At 38.6% G+C, this 23,668-nt stretch overlaps 1 protein-coding gene across 2 annotated transcripts in view; it reads left to right on the top strand.

The window, feature by feature from the left end:
* Positions 1–695: 695 nt before the first annotated feature.
* The window catches only part of ZBTB40 (zinc finger and BTB domain containing 40), a 46,295-nt gene continuing 23,322 nt past the window's right edge, over positions 696–23,668 (top strand). For both annotated transcript variants that reach the window (XM_060184721.1, XM_060184720.1), the window contains exons 1-4: positions 696–1,427; positions 1,831–1,964; positions 19,253–19,445; positions 20,387–20,529. In XM_060184721.1, coding sequence (XP_060040704.1) covers positions 740–1,427; positions 1,831–1,964; positions 19,253–19,445; positions 20,387–20,529 — 1,158 coding nt within the window. In that variant the 5' untranslated portion in view covers positions 696–739. The remainder of the gene's footprint in view (positions 1,428–1,830; positions 1,965–19,252; positions 19,446–20,386; positions 20,530–23,668) is intronic.

The raw sequence follows: 23,668 nt of genomic DNA, 5'->3' as shown, positions 1-23,668 counted from the left end.
ACTGCTTTCACTACTTGTGAAGTTTTTCTCTCTGCAGGTGAGGACTGGAGGCTTAAACTTGGATCCTTACACATGCACTGTATCAGGTGCGCCACTGCCTGGCCCCTTAAATGCATAATCTTTGCAATTATCATCCTCCTTATTGATATAGTATACCTGGCACAGTGTGCTTCCATGTTGGATAACCGTTTTGTTAAATGAAAGAGTGAACTTCTTTTTTGCTTTAGTATTAAAGAATTTGATTATTTTTAACTAAAACTTGAAAATATTTTAGTTGATTAAAATACTAAGAAGTATCTTGATTTATAATGGTATTTAAAAAAAAAAGAAGAAAAACATGTTTCTTGGTATGCTTATGAATTGTCCCCCCACACACACCAGGAATATCTCTGAGGCTCAGTGTTGGCATTATGAATCCACAGCTCCTGGTGGCCATTTTTTTTCTTTCTATATATATTTTTTCGATTTGACATAACATAGAGAAGTTGAGAGGGAAGGGGAGATAAAGAGGGAGAGAGAAAGATAGACATCTACAGACCTGCTTTACTGCTTTTGAAGCATCCTCTCTACAAGCGGGGGAGAGGACCTCCAACCCAGATCCTTACACATGGTCATATGTATGCTTGACCAAGTGCACCACCACCTGGCCTCACTTATGAACTTCTAACATGATATATTTGCTTTTCCCTAGGCTCTAGTGCTCTGGAAGAAGAGAAATCCTTGAGGCAGAGCTGGTGCCATGGAGCTCCCCAGCTATAGCCGGCAGCTGCTGCAGCAGCTCTACACTCTATGCAAGGAACAGCAGTTCTGTGACTGCACCATCTCCATTGGTACCATCTACTTCAGGGCCCACAAACTTGTCCTGGCTGCTGCCAGCCTCCTGTTTAAAACCCTGCTGGACAACACTGACACCATATCTATTGATGCATCTGTGGTGAGCCCCGAGGAGTTTGCCCTCCTGCTAGAAATGATGTACACTGGCAAACTACCTGTGGGCAAGCACAACTTCTCCAAAATCATCTCTCTGGCTGACAGCCTACAGATGTTTGACGTGGCTGTCAGCTGTAAAAATCTACTCACTAGCCTTGTAAACTGTTCTGTTCAGGGTCAGGTGGTAAAAGATGTCTCTGTGGCATCCTCAGAACCATCCAGAAAGGAATTGGAGAAGTCTGGGGTAGAAGTCTTTTCCTTGGAAGGTGCTGGAGAACTTCACTCTTCCTTAGAAGTTACTGCTTCTTCAGAGGGCCCCATAAAAGCTGACACTGAGGAAGCAAGCCATATTGTTTTACAAGAGATGAGTGTGGGTCCCTCCACTACCCAGGAGATGCAGGGGAATGCTGACATCTCCGTGGAGACAGTTGAAGTTTGTTCCCCCTCTCCTGCTGTACACACTTTTAATGAGGCCAAGGAGGCAAGCACAGAGCCAGGTAATACTCATTTAATAGTTTTGTTATCTGTCCTTCTATTATAAATTACTAGGCTAGTGACTCTTTGATTTTTTTTAACTTTACTGATAAACAGAACAAAATTAATATTATATACATAAGACTCCTACTTGGACACTCTTTTAGAAGTATTTTTGGTTTTGAGTGCTAGAATTTTTAAAGATTAATTCAAGACAGAAAAGCAATGTTGAAACTATAGTATACCATGTTTTACTTTTAGCCACTATTTTTAACTGGGATGTGGATGGCACATTCTGTCTACTACTTAGAGCTGATATGGATTGTATCAGCTTAATGTGACTGTGACCTAAGGCTTCTTAAAAATCTTGAACTTTTAAAAATTCATCTCAAATGATGGATTACTAATGTTTTGTTTTACATTCAGAGTGTGAGAAGAAACACTATGAGCTGAAGTTTCTTATAGAAAATGAAGATGTCTTCTCAAATGCACTCTTGATCACCAAGGATGTTTTAAAGAGACTGGAAGGATGCTCTGAAATTAAAGATGCACAGAAGGAGGTGGGTACTGTGAGCTTTGTTTCTGTGCTAACTTAATATTTACATGGGGCAGAAATATGAACAGGTAAAATAGTGGTCTGGCTGGGCAGATAGCATAATAGTTATATAAAAGATTTTCATGCCTGGGGCTCTGAAGTTTGAGATTCAATCCTTGGCACTACTATAAGCCAGAGCTGAACAGTGCTCTGTTCTCTTATCATTCCCTTACCCTCTGTTATTAAAATAAAATAAGATATTTTGTTAAAAAAGAAAGAAAATGTGAACTCTTAAAATAAAATAGTGGTCAGGGAGATAGATCAGCAATTAGAGTACAGGGCTTGCATGTGTGATGCTCCGGTTTTATTCTAGGCACTACATATGTCAGATGGGTACTTTGGGGACTCTTCTCTGATAAAATAGATTTTTTTTTGAGGAGCCTGGCAGTGGCACAGCTGGTTAAGTACACGTTACCATGTACAAGGACCCAGGTTCAAGCCCCCAATCCATACCTGGAAAGGGCAAGCTTCATGGATGGTGAAGTAGGCCAACAGGTGTCTTTCTTTCTCTTTTCCTTTCCCTCTTCTCTTAATTTCTTTCAGTCTCTATTTAATATATAAAATATAAAGTAATGTAAAGAAAATTATAAAAATGAATGAATGGGTTTTTTTGTTTTTAATTAACAAGAGAGAAGATAGGAGGGAGCCAGGTCATTAGTGAAACATGTGATGCTGGGGAATCAAACTCAGGACCTCATGCTTATAAATGCAGTACTCTAGCCACTGTGCCACCACCCCCACTCCCATGAAGCAAGAAATCTTTTTTTAAAAGTACCAAATCATGTTAAAAAAAAAAAAAAGAAGAAGAAGAAGAAGAAGAATGGAGTCAGGTGGTAGCCTAGCAGGTTAAGTGCATGTGGCCAAAGCGCAAGGACCCACGTAAGGATCCCAGATCGAGCCCTGGCTCCCCACCTGCAGGGGAGTCACTTCACAAGTGGTTAAGCAGGTCTGCAAGTGTCTTTCTCTCCCCCTCTCTATCTTCCCCTCCTCTCTCCATTTCTCTCTGTCCTATCCAACAACAACAACAACAGTAATAACTATAATAAAACAACAAGGGCAACAAAAGGGAATAAATAGATTTTTTTTTTTAATTTTTTATTTAAGAAAGGATTAACGAACAAAACCATAAGGTAGGAGGGGTACAACTCCACACAATTCCCACCACCCAATCTCCTTAACCCACCCCCTCCCATGATAGCTTTCCCATTCTCTAGCCCTCTGGGAGCATGGACCCAGGATCATTGAGGGTTGCAGAAGGTAGAAGGTCTGGCTTCTGTAATTGCTTCCCCGCTGAACATGGGCGTTGACTGGTCGGTCCATACTCCCAGTCTGCCTCTCTCTTTCCCTAGTAAGGTATGTCTCTGGGGAAGCTGAGCTCCAGGACACATTGGTGGGGTCTTCAATCCAGGGAAGCCTGGCCAGCATCCTGATGGCATCTGGAACCTGGTGATTGAAAAGAGAGTTAACATACGAAGCCAAACAATTTGTTGAGCAATCATGGACCCCAAGCTTGGAATAGTGGAGAGGAAGTGTTAGGGAGGTACTCACTGCAAACTCTAGTGTACTTCTGCTTTCAGGTATATATTTTGCAGTAGTTTATGGATACGTGTGAACATAAGCTCTCGCTCACAGAAACTGGTGTATATCTAGGTTATGGGACTTTGTTAGAAGGTGAACCACCTGAGATGAAATTAGAGTGTACTATGAAAGGAAAGGTCTCACCCGAGTAATGAAGCTGAAGGGTTGTCATTCCACACGTGAAGTCTCTGGACACAGTCTGAGGTGAAGCATGTTGAGGTGGCAATCGTTGCATTGGTTAGGTTGTGATCGGTGGATGCAATATTATTTGGTATGGATTGGGAGACGCATACGGGAAAGTGGGCCCTATCCAAGGGTTCCAGGACTGGGGGAAGTAGGGGCTCTATAGTGGAGATGTGAGGTTCCTGCTGTCTTAGGGTTCAAAAAGACAATCGATAGTTAATGTTATCATCACATTATTTGGTAATTGGGTTAACTTTTATTATGGTTTGCTGTACAGTATCCAGTATCTTGTATATAGCTGTGCTATTGGATGCTTCTAATCTACTTGGTCTAGGCTTTTGAGAGAGTCCGCATATCAAATACACAGCCTATATATTAAAAAGATTCAGTTTGTGTTTTGAGAAACTTTGAGACGTACAACTGATTTTCCCCCTCTCATATTAATTAACTACTGATTTATATGTCTACATTTTGCTAGGAGTGTACATAAACACCATTCCCACCACCAAAAGACTGTGACCCATCCCTCCCACCCACTCCCACCCTCCACTGTCCCAGGAAGCTGCATGTCTACCCCTCACCACAGGGTTTTATACTTTGGTGCCCTACTTACAATTTAGTCAGGTCCTGCTTTTAGTTTCCCTTTCAGATCTTCTTACTCAACTTCTGTTGATGAGTGGGATCATCCCATACTCATCTTTATCTTTCTGACTTAGTTCACTTAACATAATTCCTTCTAGCTCTGTCCAAGATGGGTCAGAGAAGGTGGGTTCATTGTTCTTGTTAGCTGCTTAGTATTCCATTGTGTATATATACCACAGCTTTCTCAGCCACTCATCTGTTGTTGGGCATCTGGGTTGCTTCCAGGTTTTAGCTATTATGAATTGTGCTGCTATGAACATAGGAGTACACACCTCTTTTTGGTTGGGTGTTATGGAGTCCTTGGGGTATAACCCCAGGAGAGGAATTACTGGATCATATGGAAGGTCCATGTCTAGCCTTCTGAGAGTTTTCCAGACTGCTCTCCACAGAGGCTGGACCAATTTACATTCCCACCAGCAATGTAAAAGGGTTCCTCTGTCCCCACATCCTCTCCAGCATTTGTTGCTGCTGTCCTTTTTGATGTATGCCATTCTTACAGGAGTGAGGTGGTATCTTAGTGTTGTCTTAATTTGCATTTCTCTGACAGTCAGTGACCTAGAGCAGTTTTTCATATGTTTGTTAGCCTTTTGGATCTCCTCTGAGGTGAATGTTTTGTTCATTTCCTCTGCCCATTTTTGGATGGGGTCATTTGCTTTTTTGGTGCTAAGTTTGCTGAGCTCTTTATATATTTTGGTGATTAGTTTCTTGTCTGATGTCTGGCATGTGAAGATCTTCTCCCATTCTGTGAGGGGTCTCTCTGTTTGTTTAATAGTTTCTTTGGATGTGCAGAAGCTTTTCAATTTGATGTAGTCCCATTGGTTTGTTTCTGCTTTAGTCTTCCTTGCAATTGGGTTTGATTCATCAAAGATGTCCTTGAGGTGTATGTGGGAAAGTATTTTACTAATGTTTTCCTCTAAGTATTTGATTGTTTCTGGTCTGACATCTAGGTCTTTGATCCATTTGGAGTTGATTTTTGTTTCTGGTGAGATAAAGTGGTTCAATTTCATTCTTCTGCAAGTTTCAACCCAGTTTTCCCAGCACCATTTATTGAAGAGAGCCTCCTTTTTCCATTTAATCCTTTGGGCCCCCTTATCAAAGATTAGATGCCCATAGGTGTTGGGATTTATTTCTGGGCTTTCAGTTCTGTTCCACTGGTCTGTGTGCCTATTTTTGTTCCAGTACCATGCTGTTTTGATGATGATGGCTTTATAATATAGTTTAAGGTCTGGGAGTGTGATGCCTCCATTTCTGTTTCTTTTCCTCAAGATGGTCTTGGCAATTCTAGGTGTTTTCAGGTAATAGATATTTTTTTAAAAACATCAAAAAAAAAAAAAAAAAAGAAAAATGCAAGTAACCCTAGAGTCTCATTTTTTTTTCAGACTTTAATTTTTTATATTTATTCTCTTGCACACCCACCCATCGGCTTCTTCCTTTCCTGATTTCTCACTTGGCACTGCAGAGTTGATTCTATATCCTCTTTAGAACTCCCCTTGTTTCACCTTCCTCTCAACCATGCCTCCTGTTCTGACAGCCTACTAGCATAGTGAAAGTGCACTGGCCCTGTAGTCTTGCTGTGCTGATTTGTGGTATAGTGTAAGGTGGTTTCTCTTGTTTGCTATCAGCAGTTCTGTGTCTTTAGTTACCATTAGTTTAAGCAATAAATGCCTTCTAACATTCAGATATTCCCTTTACTTACAGCAAATAACTTGAAAAAAATTCAAAGTCAAATATAACTATGGTGAATCACAGTTATCTATAAATTGTTTTCTTAGGAGGGACACGCTATTTACAAAACTGGATTAACCCTGATGATTCTGCTCTCTTAGGGAAATTTCAGTTAGTAAATTCATGGTACAGTAAGTCTTCACTCAACATTGTCATTGACAGACCCTTGGAAGCTGAGAAATAAAAATTCATATAATGAAATGAGTTTTTATTATAGGTTTATTGATTAAAAAGTAAGGAAAAGAAAAAAACAAGACTTGAGTTCCTGCAATGTATTCTTGTCTCAAAAACACCACTAAGCTTCTAAATAAAGACCCTAAGCACTTCTAATATTAAATAATAAATTTGTATTTATTTCCCAGCATGATTATTCCTGTTCAGGATTGTGGGTAGCCAAAGCCTCCCCACCTACTCGGGGTGCAAGGCAGAAGCCCCCCTGACAACCATTCCATCATAGGCACACAGCCACACTTAACTCAGACTAGGACAACGTAGATACACCAATTGAACATCTCAGGGAGGAGGGAGGAAACCTAAAGGCTAAACAAAATCCATGTAGACATGGGGTGGATATACAGACTATACACGGACAGTGGCCCTGGCTAGGCACTCATTTTGTTTTTGTTATCAACTTTACAGCAAAATGATATTACTTGAGGACCTGCTATACTTTTTACTGATTATACTGAAGGACATTGTGGCTTTATGTTTTTGCACTTGGATGTTCTTTTTTTTTTTTTATTTAAGAAAGGAGACATTAACAAAACCATAGAATAAAAAGGGTACAATTCCGCACAATTCCCATAACCCGATCTCCACATCCCACCCCCTCCCCTGATAGCCTTCCCATTCTCTATCTCTCTGGGAGTATGGATGTTCTTATAACTGTACACTCCATCATTTTTGTTACTAATTTGTCACCTTGACAGACTCCAATTACACCTCTTCATTTTCTTTTGGGACTTCCTTTCCACTTGACTTTGGTTACAGAGGCACATCATTCCCTGGGTCAGCAGTACTTATTGTCACTACTGTACTTAAACTGTATCTTAGTCAATTTTTTTTTAAATGTTGGTACTTAAAAGTATCTGGCACATAACTGGTGCTCAAGAAATTTTTGCAGTGCATGAATTCATTCAGCATTTATTTTATCTTCCTCAATTCTTGTCTTAATCTTTGATGACAGTAACATTAATAGTGGTTTGAAAGAACACTGATTCACTGCTGGTGATCATTATAGGCTTATGTTATTTCTTTCTTGGTTTTGGAGGTCATAGTAACAGCTCTAGAAATTACTTGGTGGCTATATTAAAAATTGATCTTGTTATATTTTATAATAAATTCAGCTGCAGAAAGAAAAGGGGAGTAGATACTTTAAGAATATAAGACTACACTAAATAAAACCCTGTTAGGGAGGTGCTGCTGTGTACTTATCCTGCACTTCTTTTTTTTTTTCTTCTCTTTCTTTTACTCGGCTTTATTCTAGTATGACTAATATACAATAATCGTGCAGGTATAATATGATGTGCATATTTAAAGTACATAATTTGCTAGGTGTTGAGATCATCACCACAGTCAAGGTAGTTGAACATAGTCCACCACCCCTAGAAGTTTCTTCATGTCCCATTGCCATCCCTCTCTCCTGTTCCTTCCCACTCCCCTCACCCCTAGCAAGTACTGCTCTGTTTTCTACCTCTGTGGATTAACTTGCATTTTCTAGAATATTATGTAAATGGAGTCTATATTCATTTGTGCTTACTTCTTTTGTGAAGCATAGTTATTTTAAGGTCCATACATGTTGTTGAATGTTTATTCTCTTATTGCTAAGCAGTATTCCGTTGTTATAATAACACTATTTATCTTGCTCTACCACTTATTAGCATGGTGACCTTGGGCAACTTAATCTTGTAAGCCATGATTTTACATTTTGTAAAATGGGAATTTTATTCCTCATATTATAGGATCATCATGAAATTAATTAAGATAAGTTATAGAAGACACAATAAATTCCATGCACATAGAAGTAGCTACTGTTGTTTGTTTATACATTAACACAGTACTTATAGAAATAACCTTGAAATCTCTTTTTCACTTAACACCTTAGTTCTGTGGTTATTTGTTTTGACACTTCACATGGTTTGCATTTACTTCAAGTTTAATTTGCCATCCATTTTTTCAAATAGCTATCATTACCCACTTGGAAGAAGCTTCCTGAAAATTGATTCAGGATCATCTGGTGTGTTTAGTAAACTGTATACCTCCCAGGCCAGTGAATTAGTTCACTTGGGTAGTGTGCTGCTTTACCATGTAATGGACCCAGGTTCAAGCTTGGCCCCACCATATTGAAAGACTCGTCAGTGCTGTGTTCTCTTTCTGTCTATCTCTCTGAACAGCCTTTAGATTGCATTTCTATAAATTCTGATTCTTAACCTGTGATAAGGCTAAAGAATCTCCATCTTTAAGTGTTTCCCCAACTGGTTGCTGCTTTGTATTTTAGATCATATTTTGAGAAGCAGTATTGAAAAATTAATGATCTACAAAATTAGACTACAATGGAAGATGTCACAGTGTCTATGCTGGCACTTACCAAAGTTTTTTTCTTTTTTAAATTTCTTTATTGGGGGAATTAATGGTTTACAGTTGACAGTAAAATACAATAGTTGTACGTGCATAACATTTCTCAGTTTTCCACATAACAATTCAACCCCACTAGGTCCTCCTATGCCATCATGATCCAGGACCTGAACCCTCCCCCACCCACCCCAGAGACTTTTACTTTAGTGTAATACAGCAACTCTAGTCTTAAGTTCTGTTTAGTATCTCCCTTCTGATCTTGTTCAACTTCTATGAGTGAGTCATCCCATATTCACCCTTTTGTTTCTGACTTATCTCACTTAACATGATTCCTTCAAGTTCTACCCAAGATGGGATGAAGAAAATGAAGTCACCATTTTAATAGCTGAGTAGTATTCCATTGAATATATATACCACAGCTTACTCAGCCACTCATCTGTTGTTGGAAACCTGGGTTGCTTCCAACTTTTGGCTATTACAAATTGTGCGTCTATGAACATAGGTATACACAAATCTTTTTGTATGTTTGGTTCCTTAGGTATATCCCCAAAAGAGGAACTGCAGGGTCCACTTCTAGCCTTCTGAGAGTTCTCCAGACTGCTCTCCACAGGGAGAGCAATTGACATTCCCTCAGCGTGCAGGAGGGTTCCTTTACCAAAGTTTTGAGGGGCCACTGAATATCCATTTTTCTAAGTGGTATTCTTTGTTTACCTCTTGATTTTCCAAGTATTTCCTGAGTAACTGGTATGTGTCAGGCATTGAGCTATTCATGAGGCAAGCAAGCATAAATAAGACTACATTTCTATCTTTAAAGAGTCTTGACAGCGGAGAGACCTTGCCATATTACTTTTTTGGAAAGTGTACACAGGGGCCACCCAACTACAGGAATCACCAAAAAATCTCATTGTTGCAAACACTTTAAGAACCATTAATTTGGAACATCATTCTATATTTTATTTTGGATAGAGACAGAGATGTTGAGAGGGAAGGGGAGATAGGTAGACAGACAGACATAGGTAGGCAGACAGATATGTGAGCTGCAACACTACTTCATCACTTAATGAAGCTTCCCCCCCTGCAGGTGGGTACCAGGGGCTTAAACTGAGTCCTTATGCACTATAATGTGTGCACTCAACCAGGTGCACCAACACCCAGCCTGGAACATCAGTCTACATTTCAGCTACAATTGTAAATCTTTTAGGATTATTTTCTTACACCTGTCTATTCTTGCTTTTTTGTTTATACATTTTAAACTCCAAAATAACTTTGATATATTTTTTGTTGTTGGTCATTATTGCTACTTGCCTAATTTTAATAGAACTTGAAACAGCATAACATTAAAAATACTTCTCCCTTAGGAGTGCTATACAAATGCCTATGAATGATTTTCTGGTTGAGATGAACCAGTGGACTCCTTTTCTGAAATACAGATATGGGGTATGCAACTGACCTGGATTGATTTTAGAGAGGCTACCACAAACCAGTGTCCTGATAATTTTATTTCTTGAGGTACATGATGAAAAGTGGCAAAGCCATTCCCTAAGCAGTGATTGCAGCAATATGAGAAGAGGCCAGCCTCTTGAATTGTGTGAAACCAAAGCCAAAACTGATTAAGGAGAAATCTCTTGGGCACTGGTATGGGAAAGTGTCTTCTGTCTGTCTTTATTGCAATGTAATATCCCCTACCCATTAGAAAAAACTAGATACTGACCTAAGAGACTTTCTGGTTGAGCTAAGTAAAATCTTTATTTAAAGGCAGATACTTACTTTATCTAGCTTTTATGCTATAACTTTAGTTATCTTCTCACTTTATTCTTGCCTATCTCCTTCCACTTATATATGTTGCAAAGTGAGTCTTTGACTAGAATAAGATAATTATTTTCTACTATTGATTTTTTTACTTTTTTCACTTAAAAATTATTTCCAGAGCACTACTCAGCTCTGGCCTATTATGGTGCTGGGGATTGAACCTGAGACATCAGGAGCTCAGGCTTGGGTTTTTTTGTTTGTTTGTTTGTTTGTTCTTTTTATCTCTGTTTTATCAGAGTTCTGCTAAACTCTGGCTTCTGGTGGTACTTGGGTTTGATCCAGGAACCTCTGTTGTCACAGGCCTTTCTGTATAACCATTATGCTATCTTCCTTCCTGCCCTAGATCTACTTTTTTTTTTTTTTTTTGTCTCCAGGGTTTTTGCTGGGGCTCAGTGTCTGCACTATGAATCCACTACTCCTGGAGGCTATTTTTTCCCTTATGTTGCCCTTGTTGTTTATCATTGTTGTTATTATTGTTGTTGTCATTGCTTTCGTTATTGTTGGATAGGACAGAGAGAAATCGATAGAGGAGGTGAAGACAGAGAGGGGAGGAGAAAGACACCTGCAGACCTGCTTCACCACTTGTAAAGTGACTCTCCTGCAGGTAGAGAGCCGGGAGTCTCAAACCGGGATCCTTGCACCAGTCCTCGCACTTCACGTCCCATGTGCTTAACCCTCTGCGCTACCGCCCAACCCCCAAATCTACTTTTTAAAAAAAATTTTTTTTTAGTAATTGAATATTGGTTTATAAAAGTACAAGATAACAGGTAATTTCCACATCATTCCTACCATCAGAGTTGTGTGTCCCCATTCCCTAAATTGGAAACTGCAGTGCTTCTCCCAAGGTCACAGATAGGGGTTAACTATTATTTCTGTAACTATCTATTTATATTTTTGCCCATTTTTTCCCTATGGTTCAGCCTTCTCTTCCTAAGTCAACACCTACACCTGTTACTACTTTGGAATGGCTTTCCTTTTCTCTTTTTTTCTTTTTGAGTCCTGATGGAATAGGATTCCAGTGCCCTCTAGTCATCTTCCCCTAACATTTCTCCCACTCTAGGAGCATGGACCAAAATTGTTTTTGAGGTGCAGAAGATGGGAGTTCTGGCTTCTGTAGTTGCTTCTCTGCTGGACATGTGCATCGGAAAGTGAACCCATACCCCCCCCCCTCCCTCAGCTTATTTCTATTTTTCAGGGGGGTAGGGCTCTGGAGAGGTGAGATTCCAGGACACAATTGTGAGGTTATCTGCCCAGGGAAGTCAGGATGGAATCATAGCATCTGTGACACAGTGTCTAAAATGCAATTAAGATATGAAGTAGGACAAAATGCTTAATAAATAGGAACCAGAGAGCAGGAACAGAGCAGGTGAGAGTAGGGATTTTTTTTTTATTAGCTATTCAGTATTGATTTACAAAATTACTTGTCAACAGGGGTATAATTCCACACCATTCCCACCACCAGACTTCTGAGTACCAAGTCCCTCCACTGCAAACTACCTCAGTTCTCTCAAAGTTGCAGACATGGGTTAACTGTCATCTCTACAATTCTCTGTCTACATTCAGTTATGTAACTGCCCCCTTTTTCTTCTAGGTTCAATCCTCTTTTCCCCTCCAAGCCACACATAACCCTATTACTGCATCCAAATACTCTCCCCTTTTCTTTTTTTTCTTTTTCTTTTTTGATTATTCTTTTTTCCTTTTCTTTCTTTTCTTTTTTTTTTTTTTTTGTTTAAGAAAGGAGACATTAACAAAACTATAGGACAGGAGGGGTACAACTCCACACAATTCCCGCCACCCGATCTCCATATCCCATCCCCTCCCCTGATAGCTTTCCCATTCTCTATCCCTCTGGGAGCATGGACCCAGGGTCATTGTGGGTTGGAGAAGGTGGAAGGTCTGGCTTCTGTAATTGCTTCCCCGCTGAACATGGGCGTTGACTGGTCGATCCATATTCCCAGTCTGCCTCTCTCTTTCCCTAGTAGGGTGGGGCTCTGGGGAAGCAGAGCTCCAGGACACATTGGTGGGGTTATCTGTCCAGGGAAGTCTGGTCAGCTTCATGCTGGCATCCAGAACCTGTTGGCTGAAAAGAGAGTTAACATACAAAGCCAAACAAATTGTAGAGCAATCATGGAACTAAAGGCTGGAATAGTGCAGATGAAGTGTTGTGGGGGGGGTACTCACTGCAGACTCTTGTGTACTTCTGCTTTCAGGTATATTTTTTCCCTGGTTTATGGACACGTGTGAACATATGCTCTATCTCAGGGGTTTAGGGACTTTATTGGGGAGTGGAACACCTGGAATAGAATTAGAGAATACTATGAAAGGAACGGTCTCACCCAAGTGATGAAGCTGAAGGGTTGTCATTCCACACCTGAAGTCTCTGGACACAGTCTGAAGTGAAGCATGCTGGGTTGGCACTCGTTGCATTGATTAGGTTACAATCTGCAGATGCAGTATTATTTGATATGAATTGAGAGAAGCATGCAGGAAAGTGGGCCCCACCCTAAAGTTCCAAGACCGGGGGAAATATAGGCTCTATAATGGAAATGTGAGGTTCCTGCTGTCTTAGGGTTCAAGAAGACAATGGATAGTTATTGTTATCATATTATTTGGTAATTAGGTTAACTTTGAAAAGTCCCTTTGTTAAGATTTGCTGTATAATACCCAGCATCTTGTATATAGTGGTGCCAACGGTTGCTTCTGTTCTCCCTGGTCTAGGCTTTTGAGAGAGTCCACATATCAAAAGACTCAGCCTATATGTATTAAAAAGACTCTGTGTTTTAAAAAGTTCTAGACATGATCAATTTTTCCTCTTTCATATTAATTGAATAGTGGTTTATATTACTACACTTTAATAGGAGTGTACATAAACACCAATCCCACCACCAAAAGACTGTGTCCCATCCCACTGCCCCACCCCAACCCCACCACCACCCAGGAAGCTGAATGTCCACCCTCCCCCTCACCACAGGGTTTTTTACTTTGTTGCCCTTCTCTCAATTTAATCAGATTCTGTTTTAGTTTCCTTTTCTGTTCTTCTTTCTCAACTTCTGTTGATGAGTGGGATCATCCCATACTCATCTTTATCTTTCTGACTTAATTCACTTAACATAATTCCTTCTAGCTCCGTCCAAGATGGGTCAGAGAAGGTGGGTTCATTGTTCTTAATAGCTGTAGAGTGTTCCATTGTGTATATATACCACAGCTTTCTCATCCACTCATCTGTTGTTGGGCACCTGGGTTCCTTCCAGGTTTTAGCTATTATGAATTATGCTGCTATGAACATAGGTGTACACTATCTTTTGATTGGGCATTATGGAATCCTTGGGTATATCCCCAGGAGAGGAATTACTGGGTCATATGGAAGGTCCATGTCTAGCCTTGTGAGAGTTCTCCAGACTGCTCTCCAGAGAGGCTGGACCAATTTACATTCCCATCAGCAGTGCAGAAGGGTTCCTCTGTCTCCACAGCCTCTCCAACATTTGTTGCTGCTGTCCTTTTTGATGTATGCCATTCTCACAGGAGTGAGGTGGTATCTCGATGTTGTCTTAATTTGAATTTCTCTGACAATCAGCGACCTGGAGCAGTTTTTCATATGTTTGTTAGCTTTTTGGATCTCCTCTGAAGTAAATGTCTTGTTGATATCCTCTGCCCATTTTAGGATGGGGTCATTTGCTATTTTGGTGCTAAGTTTGCTGAGCTCTTTGTATATTTTGGTGATTAGTCTCTTGTCTGATGTATGGCATGTGAAGATCTTCTCCCATTCTGTGAGGGGTCTCTTTGTCTGTGTGATAGTTTCTTTGGCTGTGCAGAAGCTTTTCAATTTGATAAAGTCCCATTGGTTTGTTTCTGCTTTAGTCTTCCTTGTAATTGTGTTTGTTTTATCAAAAATGCCCTTGAGGTTTAGGTGGGAAAGTGTTCCACCAATGTTTTCCTCTAGGTATTTGATAGTTTCCAGTCTAACATCCAGGTCCTTGATCCATTTGGAGTTGATTTTTGTTTCTGGTGAGATAAAGTGGTTCAGTTTTATTCTTCTGTATGTTACAACCCAGTTTTCCAAGCGCCATTTATTGAAGAGAGCCTCCTTCTTCCATTTAATACTTTGGGCCCCCTTATCAAATATTAGATGTCCATAGGTGTGGGGACTCTCCCCTTTTCATCCTCTCTCTCTGAGACCTGATAGAGCTAGAGTTCAGAACCTTTTTATCCTCTTCCTCCTATCACTTCTCCCCAACTGTGAGTATGGGTCAAAGTTGTTTTTGGGGTGCAGATAGTAGGCATTCTTGCTTCTGTAATTGCTTCTCTACTGGATTTGGCGTTGGCAGATCGATCCATACCCCCAGCCTGTTTCTATCTTACCCTCATGGGATCGGGCTCTGGAGAGGTGAGTTTCCAGGACACGTTGGTGAAGTCGTCTGCCCAGAAAAGTCAGGGTGGAATCATAGTAGCATCTGCAGCTTGATGTCTGCATTGTAGAGTACAGATTTCAAACATGTGGACCACCAAGGATTGTGAAGGTCTGCTATTCTGTATTATTCATTTATGTTTCTGCTCATATGAGCTTCATGAATCAACTTTTTTTTTTTTTTCAGCTGCAAGTAATAGTAAAGCAGTGGGGTAGGTCTTTCTTCCTGCCCCTTTATCTCCCATTCCTTCTCAGTTTGACTATGCCAGAGAAAGTGAAGAATCTCTGCTGTCTAGGAGTTGGTATAGCACTCACAGCTAAGACATTGCAGTCCACTTATTGAGCACAAGCAATTTTCAATTTCACACAGAATCAACTTCAGACTACAGTATTCTATAACTATAGTGGAACAAGACAATAACAGTCATTTTCATTATGTGTTAACATAGCACAATGATCAAACAGTTGTTAACACATCTCTAATAGTGACTTGTTCTTTCAATTATTAAATCACCTATAAGCTTAGACTAGGGAGATCAGAAGCAACTGGTGGTGTCACTTTATAAGATACAGCTATAAAAAAATAAGATACAGCTATATGTAAATAACATTAAAGGACATAAGTTATGGTGAGATCTTCTATGATACAGCAAATCCTAACAATGTGATTTTTAAAGTTAAACCAATTGCCAAATAATTTGGTTATAGCAGTAACTATCTATTGCCTTCTTAAACTCAGATTTCTCCCAGTCCTGGAACCTTTGGGGTGGGGCTCACTTTCCTGCATGCTTCTCCCAATTCATACCAACTGTTACTGCACCTGACAGTAGCTCCCAAACTTAAAGAGAATATATAAATACAATTAACTGTTTACCACAGCTTGATCTACTTTTTACTTACAATTCTAGAAATGCTCCTAAAGCTGAGCATTCTTTTATTTTTCCTCCTTCAAGTTTGTTTCAAAGGCAAATAGGTCTTTTCTATGTGACTCTAATGTTTTCAAATGTGTCATTACTTTGAAGATTTGTCAGATGTGAAGCCTGCATTTTGTGAACTGAGTTCACTAACAGTTTAGAAAACCTTAAGAAGTTAGTTTTAATACCATTCATTTTATAATCCTTTAAGAGTTGAAGATGGGTTTTGCTTTTCCAAATATCTTCTCTGCTAATTTTTGTCTAAACTATGCAGCCACAGATAGAAGGACTAATGGTTTTATGACAGGAAATTTCGCCCATGTTCAGTGGGGAAGTAATTATAGAAGCCAGACCATCCACCTTCTGCATCCCACAATGACCTTGGGTCCATACTCCCAGAGAGTTAAAGAATAGGAAAGCTATCAAGGGAGGGGATGAGATACAGAGTTCTGGTGGTGGGAATTGTGTGGAGTTGCACCCCTCTTATCCTATGGTTTTCTCAGTGTTTCCTTTTTATAAATAAAAATTAGAAGAAAAAAAAAGAATAGGGAAGCTCTCAGGGGAGGTGATGGGATACGGAGTTCTGGTAGTGGGAGTTGTGTGGAGTTGAACCCCTCTTATCCTATGGTTTTTGTCAGTGTTTCCTTTTTATAAATAAAAATTTAAAAAAAAAAGAAACTGATCCATCTTCAAATGTACTGGGCATATTTCACTCATCAATAAAAGTACTTTGATTACCTGTTGACCCTGAATAAATATGAACTTACTGACCAATCTTAACTCTGAAAAGCAGAACAGTTTCAACTATATGGTTAAAGAACAAAGCCCTGTTTTGGTTCATCTCTTAGAGTTCTATTATGTAGCAGTCGGATTCCAGCCTGTCGAAATATGTAACACCCTCTGCTTATGCAGACATGCTAATTCAGAAAAAATCTCACTCCATTGTGGAGCCCCAGGCAGCTTAGGGACAGAGTAACAGAGTAACAGTTACAATACTGGCTCTGGTGCAGGTCCCCAGTAGGTTCTGGAAGAAAGAGCAAAGAGCAGGGCTGGCCAGGCAGCTGACTGTTCCCTCCTGGCCCTTTCATCAGCCCATCCCTTCCTTTCTCCCCAGATGGTCACCCTAGCATCACTGCTGAGCAGTGAAGTTAACAAATGTTTTAATTTCACTGCTGAACAGTTCTGCAGAGGGGGAAACAGCAGAGGATAATGAGAAGCACATCAGATGCCACCATTGATGAAAGCTTCTCTTTCCCACTGGCTCAAACAATAATGCCAAACAAATTGGATACTGAGCGAGGCAGATTTGGGTTATTCAGAGAATCTCAGTTAAACAGAAACTGACCTAGGATAGAATGAGATAGCTATATGTCATTTAAAACACATTAAAAAAAAAAAAAAGGAAAGAAGAAGAGGGAAAATAAAAATGAAGAAACATGTTTACTAATTGGGAATATTGGGTAGGTCTAGTGTTATCTATTGCTTTATAACAATTTACTTGAAATTTTAATAACTAAAGGATGCATTTACTTGGGATCAGGAATACAGGTATAGGTTAGTCTCTGGTTTAGGCTCCCTCACAGAGGAGTAGGCATCTCAAGGCTCAGCTGGAGAATGTCTTTTCATAAACTCTCTCACATACTGTTGGCAGGCCTCTGAAGATCCACTTCCAAGCTCTATTGGCCAGAGACATCAGTTCCTTGCTGTGTGGGCAGTTTGCAGGGCTCTTCATAGTATGGCAGCTAGCATCCCTCAGAACAAAAACAGACAGGGAGAGATGGGATTACCTCAAGTTAAAAATCATAGTAACTTAATCTCAGAAGTGATATCCCATTACTTTTGCCATATTCTCTTTCTTAGAAGCAAGTCATTAGTGAGATTTAGTCCAGAGGCATGAATACCTGGAGACAATATTGGGAAACATTTTATAGATTGCCTACTCAGAACCTGAACTAGAATTGGCGTATTGCACCAAAGTAAAAGACTCTGGGGTGTGTGGGGAGAAGAATGCAGGTCCAAAAAGGATGACAGAGGACCTAGTGGGGGTTGTATTATGTGGAAAACTGGGAAATGCTAGGCATGTACAAACTATTGTATTTACTGTCGAATGTAAAACATTAATTCCCCAATAAAGAAATAAAAAAAAAATTGCTTATTCAAGCTTCCTACTATAACAGAAAAAACATTCTAAGGAATGACAAAGGCATGATACCTCCCCCACCCCCAAAGAAAAAAGCATTACAAAAGCCTGAAAGGTTGAATAAATGTGAACGAAAGGATTATACATGTAACTGATATCTTTATTTCATGTTTGTTATTTTAAACATAGAGGCTAGCTGTGTTATATTAGTTTCTGGAACTTGGTTCAGTAAAATGTTGGCTCATTAGACAGTGTTCTATCCAAGTTTAACTTCTGGAAATCTGAAAACTTAAGAATTTTTTAAATCAACATAGCATTATACAGCTAGTTAGTGATCAGAAAACAAATTAAAGCAAAATCAGGAAACATCAAGACTAATTCAATTATAATTTCTGTTTATTTGAGGGGAGGGCATAAAAATATCTCTAAATAAAAATTATATTAAAAAATCTCTTTAAATAAAATAGATATTTGACATATAAATACTACCAGAAATTATAGTTAACTATCAAGCTGAGCTTTTGTAGGAGTGGGAATTTCTGAGATGCTTTCATGCTGTATGTAGAAAACCTTAACTTTTTGCAATAAAGAATCTCATATAGTAGCTCATGTATTCTTTTATGATATTGTTAATAAAAATATCAAAAGGTCATTGTAGTTTTTCCAAACGCTAAAATAAAGACTATATATAAGGCTATGCATGAAGTTAAGTTTTAGTTCCTAGAATTTTCTTTATTTTTAACTGTATTTATTGAGTTTTATGATTTCTGACTGATTTTCATGAAGCTTCCAGTTTTCTGCCAGTGATCTTTTATCCTCTTTTTTGTTTTTAATATTTATTTTCCCTTTTGTTGCTCTTGTTGTTTTTTTATTGTTGTAGTTGTTAATTTAAACTAGAGGAGGGTATTTAAATGTGAGGAGATTCAAGATTAGCAAGTTAGGTTTCAAAGTTATCTGCACAGAGGTAGTGGGTAAAATAATATCTATGGAAGTTTTCCAAAGGGGAGAAAAAATAAAAGAATTGGGCCAGTCTTTGGGAATGCCTCTGGTGATGAACTTGAAAGAACTAGTGAAGAAGCTAAAAAGGAGAGGCCAGAAAGGTGTGTTCTTGTTAGAATGCTTCAGTGTTAATTAACGTCAGAGAGAAATTGTGATACAGTTAAATTATAATGCCAAGTGCATTATAATTTAATCAAATTATTGAGAGCCTCACTTGCCAGACCCGAGAAGTCCGGGATTCTTGTGGCTGATAATCTTTCTTCTTGGATACTTTTGTTCCACAGACCATAATGGGTTGTCTTGAGGGTGAAGAAGGACATTCAACTTTCCAGAGAATCCTGGATAAAGTAAGAGATGAGAGCCTTGATGCTCAGACTGTCATTTCTCTCTTGAAGCTATTCCAAGGCTCAAATCTTTCAGTAAAGAGTGCATTGCTAGACAGAAAGCCAGAAGATGCCGAAGCAGTACAACCAAAAGGTAGGAAAACGTATCATCTGAGTGACTGAGATTTATTCTGAGGAGATGCTATAAAATGTGATTCAGTGATTTATTTATTTTATTGCCACCAGGGATATCACTGGAACTTAGTGCTTACACTATGAACTCACCATTTTTCTTCTTTCCTTCCTTCTTTCCTTCCTTCCTTCCTTCCTTCCTTCCTTTCTTCTTCTTTTTTTTTTTTTTTATCCATTCCCCTTTATACATGAAAAGGCAGAGTGAAATTGAAAGGGGGTTGGGGAGATGGAGAGGGAGAGAAAGATAATCTGTAGAACTTCTTCACCATTTGTGAAGCTTTCCCCTTCAAGTCAGGACCAGAGACTTGAACCCAGGTCCTTGCACATGATAACCCATGCACTCAACTGGGTATGCCACTGCCTAACCCCTACTTCAGTCATTTCTATATTGACCTAGTTACTGTTGGGTGATTTTTTTTTCACATAAATTCCACATGCAATTCCAGATGCTGCTTGTTAAATATAAACATACTTCATTTGAGGTACCATTTCTATTGCCTAAGTTAATAAGCCATCAGTTGTCTCCTGCCTTTCAAAAAGCCATACATCCAAACCAATGTTTTGAGTGCCCAGGATGAACTGGATCACTGACAGCACTTAAAGGCTGAAGTTTTTCTCGTTTGAGTTAGGTACAAAGCAGTGGCCTTGCCATCTAGAAGTTAACCTCTGGCTGGCTATGCAGCTTTGTGTTTCTACCAATAAATGAAACATTTTTCCTTTCATAAAGTTTAAACAGAATAATAAAGTATTTTCCTCTCTAGAAAGAGATTCTGCATTTGGGTGCTCAGAATAGGCCGGAAATCACTTTACAATTCTGTTAGATCTATCTTGACAAACCACACTGTCATTTTCTTCAAATTGACTACCTTCTCTTGTGTGTCTCTAACTCTCTCTCTCCCACAGGGAGCACAGAGGAGGGAAAGACCTTGTCTGTTCTGTTACTTGAACACAAAGAAGACCTGATCCAGTGTGTAACACAGCTGAGACCTATTACGGAGTTCCTGGAAACCACCAAGGAGGAATTCCTGACTGGCTCTGAGAAAAGGGTATCTGTGTTGAATGTCTCTTCCTCCCTTCTGAATTCACAAAGCACTTTTAGAATCCTCTTTTGTGGCACATAGCACTTTTTTTCCTTGCAGCATCTTTGTACATTTTGCCTAGCAAGCACCTTCAAGTCCAGAGTCTTACTGCATGCCTCTTGCTATCCCTTGTAGTGCTTACTAGAGTCTCACACATTGTAGCTATGTGTTTAGATGCACTGATGGATGGAAGGTAGTTTGAAAATACATGATGGTACTTCTTTAACTTAGTACATTTTTTATAATAAAACAACTGTATGCATAAATTACAATACTTTTCATCATAAAAACAAGTGATACATTGTTCATCTGTAGGGAATTGGGAAAAATAAGTGAGAAGAATGAAATTCTCAAATCTCCCACTATCTCACCCTCAAGAGTTGATAATTTTGGAATATCTATTTCTACTTTTTCTCATTTGAATCCTTTCAGGATAGGATGTCATAGGTCACACAGTTTTGTAACTTTGCTTTCTTACTATATTGTAACTATATTTCCTTGATGGTTATGTTATATTCTCATACCTAACAATATGCATTCTTTATTGTTAGGTATTTCTCTTTCTCTCTCTCTCTTCTATTTTAAATGAAAATTCAGTGAGCATGCTTATATACAAATCTCAGATTATTTATTCCCTTAGAGTAATTGCTGAGAAATGGTATTTTGGAATGGAGAATATAAACATTTTCAGGAACTTGATATATATTGTCAAATTGTCCTTCAAGAAGGTTGTACCAATTTGCTCTCCTACCAGCTAGCTACTAAAATCCTCATAAAACTGCTGGCATGACTTCTCAAGTCAACTAGATAACTGTGTTTGTTGGTGCTATTGATTTCAACTTTGTGCTAAAAATAATTTTTATATCTGGAAGAAAGGAATAGGGCCAGAGAAGTCTTGTGGCATCAATTCTTAAACCTGTAGGAAGTGACTTAAATGTTCAGGGGAGAAAATATTTAGAAGCCACTGGTGTCATGGTTAAGTACTGGATTGATAGTGAGGACTGGATCCTAGATTTTCTTTTTCTCAGTGAGCTTATGTTGCTGTTTTTCTCTTTGAAATGGTATCAATCTTTAATGTTAATTGTATTTTGAAAATTATGTTCTGAAAATTTTAATTCCTTTTCACATTTTAGAGAAAAGTGTTATACAAAATAAGATTAAATCCCATTTTCTTCTTAAGCTTCAGATTGAATGTAGTATCAGGCATTCAGTTTTACTAAGTTGCTTATAGTTCTAGAAGGACCTGGTTCCTTTTTTAGTGGTTTCATTCGATTGCTCATTCAAACCTTTTCCCTATTAACTAGATTGAATGTGCCCTTTGAACTATTTTGTTATCTTGGTAAAACAGCATTTATGGGTACAACCCAAACCAGCCTCATTCTCTGCAATGAAACATACCACACTGTCATTTTCTTCTGTCACTTTTAGTTTACTTGACAGAAAGGACTGAAACAGAAGAAACTAAATTAGTTATACATCATACACACACACACACACACACACACACACACACACACACACACCATCTTAGAATTTGGATTCCACCACAACTTCATTAAACTTTATTTCTCATGAAAATTGAAGCAAGATAATAAAGCCAGAATGTAAAGGTGGATGTTGATTGAATAGCCACAATGTTTTGACATCATGTGGAACATGCACATTTAGAATGATGCTAATGATAGATGTTATTGTCCTGATCTTATATAACTTGGATTCTTTAAGGAGCAGTAAATACCAGGTTTGAGTCTAGCCCCCACCACACTCTGGGAAACTTGAGTTCTGTGGCATCTTTCCCTATCTCCCTTTGTCTATATGAAAAGAAGTCATCTTAGAGTTATGAAACTCTACCAAGAGCAAAAAACAGTAGTAAGTAGAAATACCATAACTTTAGGATTGAAAACATTTTTCAAAACAAATTAGTATAGCGACCATTTATTTGATTCTTGCTTACTGTGTACCTAACAATGTGCTGAAAACCTTTTGATCTACATCCTATACTTGACAGCAACTTAAGTATGTTACTCAGACTGACAGGTTCTTGAGGCCAATACTGGAACCCAAACTTCTAAAGAAAGCACATTCTCTTAATCATCTACATACTATTTCCTAATAGTACCAGTAACCACAATCATTTATTAAAGATCTTCCATGTCTTTAGAGTTATGCTAATCTTTGCAAATGTCTTCAGTTTATAGGATCTTCTTAAGAATTATGCAAGAATTGGTATTACCATTTTCTTTTATAAATAAGGCAAGTAAGGTGTATAGAATTAAATAACTTGCCCATGTACACACAGATAGTAACTTTTAGAACTGGGTCTGTCTAACTTTAAAGCCCATGTCCACAATATATATATATCTCTCTGCTTCTGATAATTGTTTCAGAACTAAGATAATAGCACTTAAACCAGTAAGGTTTTTAGATAGAAGTTCTTATTCATATTATTGACAAGGAATATGACAAGTTTATAATATATGCTTTCTTTTGTATAATTATCCATATATATAAAATCATTCTGGTTTTATAGCTAAATTCATTATTTTTAAATGGGAGGTAATTTGATAATGGTGTCCTCTAACCTGATCTGCTTGACTGTAGACTGATCTGCTTGACTGTATTTCCTAAGAGTTGGAATTTTCCCAAAGGAACGCTCAAAGATTGTAGAATCTGTAGATTACATATATTGAAGTAATCTTCTGCATTATTACTTTTATTAAAAGCCAAGTTGTGCATAGTGAGTTGCAGTTCTGTTATAAATGGTTTTGGGATGGGGAAGATAGCATAATGGCTGTGCAGACACTTATGCCTGAGGCTTTGAGCTCTCAGGTTCAGTCCCCAGTCCCCCACACTACCATAAGCCAGAACTGAGCATTGCTCTGGTTAAAAAAGAAAAAAGAAGAAGAAAGAACGAAAAAGAGTTTTATTGCAATAGGAAAATATCTGTAAAATAGTTGTGTGTTTTTTTTTTTTTTTTTTAACTTTTTTTTCTGGAAAACTTTGCTTTCTTTTTTTTTTTTTTTTTTTTTTTTTTGCGCCTCCAGGGTTATTGCTGGGGCTCAGTGCCTGCACCATGAATCCACTGCTCCTAGAGGCCCCCTTTGTT

The sequence above is a fragment of the Erinaceus europaeus genome, unplaced genomic scaffold, assembly GCF_950295315.1.
Source record: "Erinaceus europaeus unplaced genomic scaffold, mEriEur2.1 scaffold_832, whole genome shotgun sequence".
Lineage (NCBI taxonomy): Eukaryota > Metazoa > Chordata > Mammalia > Eulipotyphla > Erinaceidae > Erinaceus > Erinaceus europaeus.
This window is presented reverse-complemented; position numbering and strand designations above follow the sequence as displayed.